The sequence below is a fragment of the Macaca thibetana genome, chromosome 18 (genome assembly GCF_024542745.1).
Source record: "Macaca thibetana thibetana isolate TM-01 chromosome 18, ASM2454274v1, whole genome shotgun sequence".
Classification (NCBI taxonomy): Eukaryota; Metazoa; Chordata; class Mammalia; order Primates; family Cercopithecidae; genus Macaca; species Macaca thibetana.
The window spans coordinates 56,910,950-56,920,798 of NC_065595.1; the positions used below are offsets into that span (position 1 = coordinate 56,910,950).

A 9,849-nucleotide genomic window follows, 5' to 3' on the forward strand; every position below is an offset into this window, starting at 1 on the left:
CATTAGCTCAGTGAGGACAGGGGCCTTTTCTGCCTTGTAACTATACTTCCAGCCCCTTATATCACCATCCCCTATACCTGGCACATAGTAGATGCCAATAAATATTTGCTAAATACAGAAGTAAATGGACATTACCCACAAGTGTGGGGGCATGCAAGTCTCCAGGCAGCACCGTTCTTATTAGTTGATTGGAATCTACTTTAAGAATCACCTCAAAAGTCAGTCTTCCAGCCTCTGTTGAGCTTCCAGCTGTTAAAGTGGTAAATTAAGACAATGAGTCCAAATGAAGCACCAACCCAGACTATTAACTTACTGCGACAGCGCAGGCAAGAGATAAAAGAGAAGACAGGCTGGGCGTGGTGGCTCACGCCTGTAATCCCAGCACTTTGGGAGGCTGAGGCGGGCGGATCACACGATCAGGAGATCGAGACCATCCTGGCTAACACGGTAAAACCCTGTCTCTACGAAAAGTAGAAAAATTAGCTGGGCGTGATGGCAGGTGCCTGTAGTCCCAGCTACTCGGGAGGCTGAGGCAGGAGAATGGCGCGAACCCGGGAGGCGGAGTTTGCAGTAAGCAGAGATTGCACCACTGCACTCCAGCCTGGGAGACAGAGCGAGACTCCGTCTCAAAAAAAAAAAAAAAAAGAGAGAGAGAAACAGGCTGGTTCCCCAATGTTCCATTTCCCCCCAACACCCACCCCCTCCCACAAATTCATAGATTGAAGTCCTAACCCCCATGACCTAAGAATAGGACTGTATTTGGAGACAGGGCCTTTAAAGAGATAATTAAGGTAATATGAAGTCATTACGGTAGGCCTTATTCCAATATGCCTGGAATCTCTATAAGAAGAGAAGATGGGGACACATACGCATAGAGAGGAGACCACCTGAAGACACAGGCAGAAAGTGACCGTCTACAAGCCAAGGAGAGAGGCCTCAGAAGAAACCAGCCATACCCATGCCTTAGACTTCTAAGCCTCCAGAGCTGTGAGAAAATCAAACTGTGCTGTTGAAGCCACCCTGGCTGTGGTACTTTGGTATGGCAGCCCGAGCAAACTAACACAGGTTGAGTATCCTTTACCCGAAATACTTGAGGCCAAAAAGGTTTCAGATTTGAGATTTTTTTTTTATATTGGAATATTTACATTATACTTACCAGTTAAGCATTTCAAATCCAAAAATCCCAAATCCAGGAAGTTCCAATGAGCACTTCCTTTGACTGTCATGCTGGCACTCAAAAAGTTGTGGATTTGGGAGCATTCGGGATTTTGGATCTTTGGATGAGGGATTCCCAAACTGTATGGTGCACTAGTAAGGAAGTCTCAGTGGAGGCACCTGGGAAGAACCTCAGCCAAGGCTCCTGATAAGGGAGCCCCCAGAATAGAGGCTCCTGGGTCAGGAACGCAGATGTGCGTATGAGAGGCTCCTGGGCCAGTAGAGCCTGCATCCTTGACCAAAACTCCCTCCAGAAAATTGCAATGCATTCACTGTGCATCAGGTCAGGTGTAGGGAGGGCAGCTGTCCCCCATGAGGCCTCCCAAGTAAAGCCTTGTAATTGCAAATGTTGGGGGCTAAAAGATCACACAGAGGATTTTGACCTAAAGATGAACTCCTCACCCTCCTCTTCAGAAATCATTTCAGTGGGTGCGGCACGCTTAGCACGGGAAGTTCTTCTCTGTAGCAAACCCCAGGACTTAGTGCTGCGACATTACATGCTCTCTCCTATTTAATCTCCCATGAAGATGGAGAACCACTGCTTACAAACATCTTCGTAATGATTCTAAAGGCCCTTGGCCTCCTCTTCCTCATATTTAGTCAGGTAGTTCTACTGCGGCTTGTTTGAGCTACAATTTTCTTAAGCTGCGGTGACAGTCACATGTGGAGTGGCCAGAGAAAGACCACACCTCAGAGCCAAGGCAAGTGATCAAAGAAAACGAGGATGCTTCAGGTAACATTAAGTATAGGAAAGGTTGAAAGAGTCTCTCCTAAGCCAGCACCTGCTCAGAGAGAAAGAATAAAGATTTCATCTATCAGGGTGCGGTGGCTCACACCTGTAATGCCAGAACTTTGGGAAGCCAAGGCCAGTGTATTGCTTGAGGTCAGGAGTTCAAAACCAGCCTAGGCAACATGGTGAAACTCATCTCTACTAAAAATACAAAAATTAGCTGGGCGTGATCACATACACCTGTGGTCACAGCTACTTGGGAGGCTGAGGCAGGAGAATTGCTTGAACTTGGGAGGTGGAGGTTGCAGGGAGCCGAGATTGCACCACTGCACACCAACCTGGGCCACAGAGCAAAACTCCGTCTCAAAAGGAAAAAAAAAAAAGGATTTCACCTGCTCTTAGCATTTCTATCAGAAAATTTTACTTTAACAGCTATATTTTTATTCAAAGAAAAGTCTACTAAGTTTACCTAGAAGATAATGAAATAAATGAAAGAAAGATAACTCAACAAGTTTATAACAAGCTTATTTAGTGATTTTCCTAATGAAGTCTCCCAGAACATTCTGCTACTTTTTCTAGTTCATCAAAAACATTTAGAATTCAACGGCACATTAAAGATACAGTAAGTGATAAGTCGTCACAATAAAATAGGAAAGCAGCCTGGAAACATGTAAGAAAATTTGAAAGTCTGAAATGTTTGCATTCTTATCAAATTACCAGGCAAACTATCTTGCATAGAATCTTTGCCACCAATGTGTTTCATGCACACAAATGTTTTGCAATATTTAGTCTCTGCAAAGCCAATCACAGGACATAGGGAACAGGAGCTTTCATTTCACAATTCCATCCCTTCCCTCCCCTGAAGCAGCCCTCTGAGCCCTCACTAGTAATGAAGGAATTATCCAACCACTGGGTTCTGTTCAAATAGTGGATCCAAGGCTCACAGGTATACACCACCCCCAAACTTGGGCCACCCCACATGCATTAAGCAAGGATCAGGGATAAGACACACACAACACAGCTTACTGCCATAAAGAAGTGCAAATATTTCTTTTTTTTTTTTTTTTGAGATGTAGTCTCACTCTGTCACCCAAGCTGGAGTGCAGTGCTGCGATCTTGGCTCACTGCAGCCTCCACCTCCAGGTTCAAGCAATTCTCCTGCCTCAGCCTCCCAAGTAGATGGGATTACAGGCCCACACCACCATGCCCAGCTAATTTTTGTTTTATTTGGCCAGGCTGGTTTTAAACTCCTGACCTCAAGTGATCCACCCGCCTCAGTCTCCCAAAGTGCTAGGATTATAGGTGTGAGCCACCAGGCCTGGCCTTAAAGATGACTCTTAACGTGCATGATCTCTAAATATTTGTTCAGCCTAGAGCTCTTCTCATTCTTTTTAGGAGCCACATTTTGAGTTATCAGGTTGCAAAGTCTCACAAACCAAGACCCTAGAACTACACACAGAGCCTCATGCAGTGTCGCCTCTCTGCTGCTCTCCCATACAGGAATAACACGCACGCACTGAATGGTCAATACAACTGCTGGTTAACTGATGAAAGCTAGTTACTGCATTAGTTTCTAAGGCTGCCATACAAAGTAGCACAAACTGGGTGGCTTAGAACAACTGAAATTTCTCTCTCACCATGCTGGAGGCTACAAGACCAAAATCAAGGTGTCAGCAAGACTGCCCTGCCTCTAAAATTTGTAGAGGAAGGATTCTTCCTTGCCGCTTCAGCTTCTGGGAGTCCAGTCCTAGGCACTGGGCTCAGTCACTGCATCAGACACAGCAGGGCCACACCTGTCTTCCAGAAGACAGATTGTTGAAATTCAGCTACTTTTAAAATCAAACAGCAATTCCAGCAGGGGGTTGCTCTGATAAGTAAATTCTATGGTGGTGGTGCCTTTTGAATATTTCTTCAAAAAGCATTGATGGAGTGTCTAAGACAAGCTTCCACCAGGAAACAGTGCAGCATACTTTGCACAGGAATTCTTCTCTATAGGGAATCTCAATACTCTGTCCAGACATGAACAGGAAGACAGGGCCCCACCCTCAGGAAGCTCATGATCCTAATAAGGAGACAGACTTGAAAATGAATGGCTCCAAGGTGATGAGTGGAATTAGCAAGGCAACGCAAACTTTACCTGGAACTCAGAGGAAGGAGTAGTCAGCATGCCTGTGACAGCATAGTATAGCAGGTAAGAGCGTGAATTCTGCAGCCAGAGTACCTGGGTTTAAATCTGGCTTTACCACATACCAGCTGTGTGATCTTGGACACATCACTTAACTTCTGTGTGCTTCAGTTTCCTCATTTGTAAAAGGAGCATGCTAATTGTACCTCCTTCATACATTCATAAATCGTTGTGACAATCAAGAAGTCAATGTGTAATACGCTTTAGACCTGTGCCAAGCATCAGTAAGTGCTGTCTGTGTGTGTTAAATTAACACCCTGCATTAAGCAGGGGAGCAGAGCCCCTCGTTACTAGACCATTCCTCCTTCTTGCCGTTCTGCCCCCTGTATTTGGTATCACTCCCTATACACAGTATGCACAATATATGGTGTAATTTGAAAGTAACGGAGAACTCACTTCTATTTCCCACCTCTCACAATTAAGATATGCATAATCACTTTAAACCCGTATTTCTCTCCAGTTAATATTCATGTATTAACTCCACATGTATTTTGTGAGCTTCTAGGATGGGAAAACCACTGAGGGAATACAATATGTTTTTGACGCTGAGAAACTGGCAGGACACATGGGACTCAAGAAGCTGGCTTTCCTCAGGGCAGTTTCCACCCTGTTGACATGAGGGATCTAATCAGTGCCCTACTACCTCATTCAAACAGTTCTTTACTGCAAAGCAGAAAGAGACTCCCTGTCTGTGAGCAGATGCAGCCCTGCCCAGGCGGCCCCACTCACCCACTTGACCAGGAATCCACGTATATAGCACAACCACAGGCAGCTCCATTGACTTAGCCCAGTCAGGTGCCACTTAGTAAATCTTTTCCTAACTAGGCAAATGGTTCCAGAATGCTGAGGTTAACACAGGTTTCATAAATGCCTAAACTACAACCAGGAATAAATATATGATCTGGAAAAATGTGTTATTGCCACTAAATTAACCTTAAAAATTAAAATCCCCCCCCAAAATGTTATTTGAGCTGATAACAAAGTATCTTTAAACAAATAATATCTAGTTATTAAAACAGTACTAAAACAAGTTACTATTTCTGTAATATAAAAGGCTATAGAAGTCTGTAAGCCAGTGGATTGTTTAGCATGCCAAACGTGTTCAGTATATAATGCACTGTACATTTCTTTTTTTTTTTTTTTTTTTTTCTTGAGACAGAGTCTCACTCTCAAGAGCTGAGGGAATTCTGCTAGCAGATCTACTCTACAAGAAATGCTAAAAGGAGTCATTCAAGATGAAATGAAAAGACACTAGACAGTAATGCAAAGCCATACTAAGAAAGAACAGCAGTATAGGTAACTACATATGTAAACATAAAAACCAGTATTATTGTATTTTGGGGTTGTTTTGTTTTGTTTTTGAGATGGAGTCTTGCTTTGTTGCCCAGGCTGGAGTGCAATGGCGCGATCTCAGCTCACTGCAACCTCTGCCTCCCGGGTTCAAGCGAATCTCCTGCCTCACCTTCCCGAGTAGCTGGGATTACAGGGGCCTGCACCACACCTGGCTAATTTTTGTATTTTCAGCAGAAACGGGGTTTCACCATGCTGGCCAAACTGGTCTTGAACTCCCAACCTCAGGCGATCCACCCGACTCGGCCTCCCAAAGTGCTGGGATCACAGGCGTGAGCCACCATGCCTCGCCATATCTTTGGTTTTTAACTGTTTTTTGGTATATTATTTAGAAGACAAATGCATATATAATAACAATAATTATAAATTTATAATAATGAACAACAATGTATAAAGATGTAATTTGCAACAATAACGTAAAGGACAGAGTTATATAGAAGCAAAATTTGGGATGCTATCGAAGTTAAGCTAGTATCAATTCAAACCACATTGTTATATATTTAGGATATTAATTGTAATCCTTAGAATAAGTACTAAAAAAAACTTAAATATGTATAGAAAAGGAAATGAGGAGAGAATCAAAATGGTAAAAATCAATTAAACCAGAAGACAATAATAGAAGAATTGAGAGTAGCCAAAAAATATATAAGGCATATAGAAAACAAGCATCAGAATGACAGAAATAAGTCTTTTCTCATGGAAAAAAAAATTTCTAACAATATTTTCCAACAAAAGATTTACAACAAGTCTTGAACCTATTGTTGTAAAACATCAAAATGGGCTGAGTGCTGTGGCTCATGCCTGTAATCCTAGCACTTTGGGAGGCCAAGGCGGGTGGATCACCTGAGGTCAGGAGTTTGAGACCAGCCTGGCCAACATGGTGAAACCCTGTCTCTACTAAAAATATAAAAATTAGCCGGGCCTGGTGGCAGGCACCTGTAATCCCAGCTACTTGGGAGGCTGAGGCAGGAGAATTGCTTGAACCCAGGAGGCGGAGGTTGCAGTGAGCCGAGACCGCGCCACTGCACTCCAACCTGGGAGACACAAGAGAGACTTTGCCTCAAAAAAAAAAAGAAAAAAAAAATCAAAATGTAATACCTTTCTACTAGGAAGTGCTGAATACAACTTGGAAGTGAACAATTACTGGCCAAGTTCCTACTTCTAAAAATGTTTAGGCTAACTGAAGGATGGGGTAGAGCTAGAGCTATGGTACCATGATTTAGTGAGCTTAGACAGCAAAGACCTGTACAGTCACATGGGGCCCTACACTTTGAAGGGCCCCTCACTTACTTCAATGCTATGCTGTCACCATCTTCATATTTAAAATAATTTTTTAATGAGGGTTCTACATTTCCACTTTGCACTGAACTCTGTAAATTATGTGATTGGTCAATGCAGTTCTTCCATTTGAATCTATGTATTTTTTGAGGTAACCCAGTCTGGCCAACATGGCAAAACCTTGTCTCTACAAAAGATACAAAAATTAGCTACACGTGGTGGTGTGTGCCTGTAGTCCCAGTTACTTGGGAGGCTGAGGTAGGAGGATTACCTGGGCCCAGGAGGTGGAGGCTGCAGTGAGCCAAGATAGCACCACTGTACTCCACCCTGGGTGACAGACTGAGACCCTGTCTCAAAACTAAAATTAAATTAAAAACTGAATTGTTATAAGAGCTAAACTAAATTTCTCAAAAATAATTATACACACAATTACATTTGCATATTTGTGTGTTTATAAACACACACTCATAAAATAGAGAAAGCAAAATTATTTGGGACTGTTAAAATTAAAAGTATTTTCATCATTGTTATTGTATCTTTTAGATTTCTCTTTTTGCATGTTTTAAAATATGCGCAACACATATCAATATGTTAATACATGCATATAGTTTATAAGTAAATAAGCACGTATGGCACGACATGTTCAAAAACTTGTCATTTATGGAAGTACATGGTCAAAAGAGTTTCTAAAGCACTAATCTAGTCACCCAATGACAGCCTTGCTTTTTTGGAACCCAAGCTCCAAAATCACTCCCTCTTCCCACTACACTTCCTATTCCTCAACATCCTCAACAATATTTTGCAGAAGAAGGAGGCAATTTGGGCTTAGTGTCGAGGATTTGAAGTCAGGACTGGATTCAAATTCTGCTGACCCTTTGGGAGGGCAAGGCAGAAGGACAGCTTGAGGCTAAGAGTTTGAGACCAGCTTGGGCCAAATAGCCAGACTCTATCTCTACAGAAAAAAAAAAAATAAAATAAATAAATAAATAAATAAATAAATAAATAAATAAATAAATAAATAAATATTTGCCAAGCCGGAGATTGCAGTGAGCCGAGATCGCACCATTGCATTTCAGCCCTGGTGACAGTGCGAGACTCTGTCTCAAAAAAAAAAACAAAAAAAAAAAAACAAAAAAACCCAGGCAGTTGCACTCCTGTAGTCCCAGTTACGCCCAAGGCTGAGGCGGGAGGATCCCTTGAGCCCAGGAGTTCGAGACTCTAGGGAGCCGTGATCGCACCACTGCACTCCAGCCTGGCCACAGAGTGAGACCTGTGAGTAAGGGCCAGGCACTGCAAGATGCTGCTTAACTTGCACCTCAATGTCGTTTGCCCCAGCTGTTCGCGGTGAGGCTCGGATCTCTGAGAGCCATTTCTATCTTTGTCCGCCTAAGGTCTCATTCGCCCCCAGTGGATGGTGGCACTTCAGGCAGTGCAGTGAAGTGAATCTTTTCAGTAACATCAGAGTGATATCGCTGTTATAACCTAACAATTCTCTCTTAAAATACAACACAGAAGGTAACTGCTACCAGCTCCTCCGAATAAGGTACGGGAGGTGGGGCAGGAGGCGCCCCTGAACCCTCGGGGACTCAAGCGTGGCGGCACGCTCCGTGGATAACGGAGGCGGGAAGGGCCGAGGCGCCTGCATCTCTTAGAGCGCAGCCTCACACTTTTCCCTCCACCTGCCCGAGCCTGACCACAGCCTCCGGTCACCTCGCGTGCTTCCCCCTCCTGGCCTTGGGCGGGTGGTGCCGAGGCGGTGCTCCACGGGATCGCTCCTGGGTTGTGGGCCCTCGCGTGCGGAGATGGGGGCTGCCCTCCCCGGTCGCTCGGAACCACTAGCGCGCGTGGGGAAGGGGCCCGTTCCCTTCTCCGGGTGTCTGGCCGGCGCGGGAAGGAGAAGGCGCGCCCACCCCGGCTCTCTCCGAGGCCCTCACCTGGATGGTGTGGCCGCTGCCTGGGGCGGTGGGGCCCCCGACCAACTTGCAGTAGAGCTCGGGCCGGGGCCTCCTCTCGCTGGGTCCCCTCTCCCCGCAGGTGGCAGTGGCCCAAATCCTCGCTGCCTCGGCCAGGTTGAAGTAAGGCGGGTGAAGGCTGAGCCCGGCCGCGGCCCGGGGATCCCGAGCGGTCGCCCCCCAGGCTGGCAGCAGCTGCAGCACCAGCAGCAGCAGCGGCGTCGGCGGCAGGACTGGCCCCGGTGCCCGACCCCGAGGCCGCGCGGCCGCCGCCATCCCGCCGCGCAGGATCCTCCCGCCTGCGCCTTCCGCAGAGGGGCTCGGGGGCACCGCCGCTCTCCGCCCGCGCCTCCCGGACCTACAGCGCCAGGACTAGTGCAGCCGGGCGTATGGGCGGCGCCGGGGCCGCTCCCCTTGCTCCACGCGCTGGAAGCCCGCGGCGTGGGGGTAGCCGCTCAGCTCGGGAACCTGCCGCGGCTGGAGCGGGCACCCGCCGGATCAGGAACTGACAGCGCTCAGCCGCGGGCCAGCAGACGGCGTCTCTCCCGCGCGAGGCGCGCTGCAAAATTCGCGGGCGGGGAATGGGAGAGGCGTTCCTGGGCTCCCACCCAGGCGGCCGGAGCGGGAGCCTGGGATCTTCGAACCCCCGAGGCGCCAGGACAGAAATTAATTAGGTCGTTCTCCTCGCCGGATACTCACCGCTCAGGTCAAAGCCAGAAAAGCCACCTGTGACTTAGGAGTAAAGGAGGCTTGCAAACGAATTTGGTTGAGAGCAGAGGAAACTGCCACTACCTACAGAACTCACATCAAAGACATTTCGACTTCCCAGCCAAGAGTTGATCCATCAACTCCTCAACACTGTGCACCTAGGATCCCTGTGGCACTGCAGCCACAGGCTGAGCCAGGGAGTGGTGGAACGTACATATTTAAAAGACAGCCAATAATGCAAGTTGTAATTTGCCAACCTGGAAACAAACCTTAGAGGAAATCCTTTAGATGGCTAATCTGCTAAATTTTACAGATAAGCTAAGAGAGATTGAGTGAGGTACGCCACCTGCCGTGCTGACCACAGAACAGAGGAGACCCCCCCACCCCTGCCTCCCCAGACTGATGTTTGGTCTTATATGGAGAACATCCTA

At 46.5% G+C, this 9,849-nt stretch overlaps 1 protein-coding gene across 4 annotated transcripts in view; it reads right to left on the reverse strand.

The window, feature by feature from the left end:
- The window catches only part of LAMA3 (laminin subunit alpha 3), a 273,575-nt gene extending 264,358 nt beyond the window's left edge, over positions 1–9,217 (reverse strand). For 3 of the 4 annotated variants that reach the window (XM_050767786.1, XM_050767785.1, XM_050767787.1), the window contains exon 1: positions 8,693–9,011. In XM_050767786.1, coding sequence (XP_050623743.1) covers positions 8,693–8,986 — 294 coding nt within the window. In that variant the 5' untranslated portion in view covers positions 8,987–9,011. Of the gene's footprint in view, positions 1–8,692 lie in introns of all 4 variants that reach the window. The other variant, XM_050767788.1, reaches the window with a different exon arrangement.
- Between the last annotated feature and the right edge of the window lie 632 nt (positions 9,218–9,849).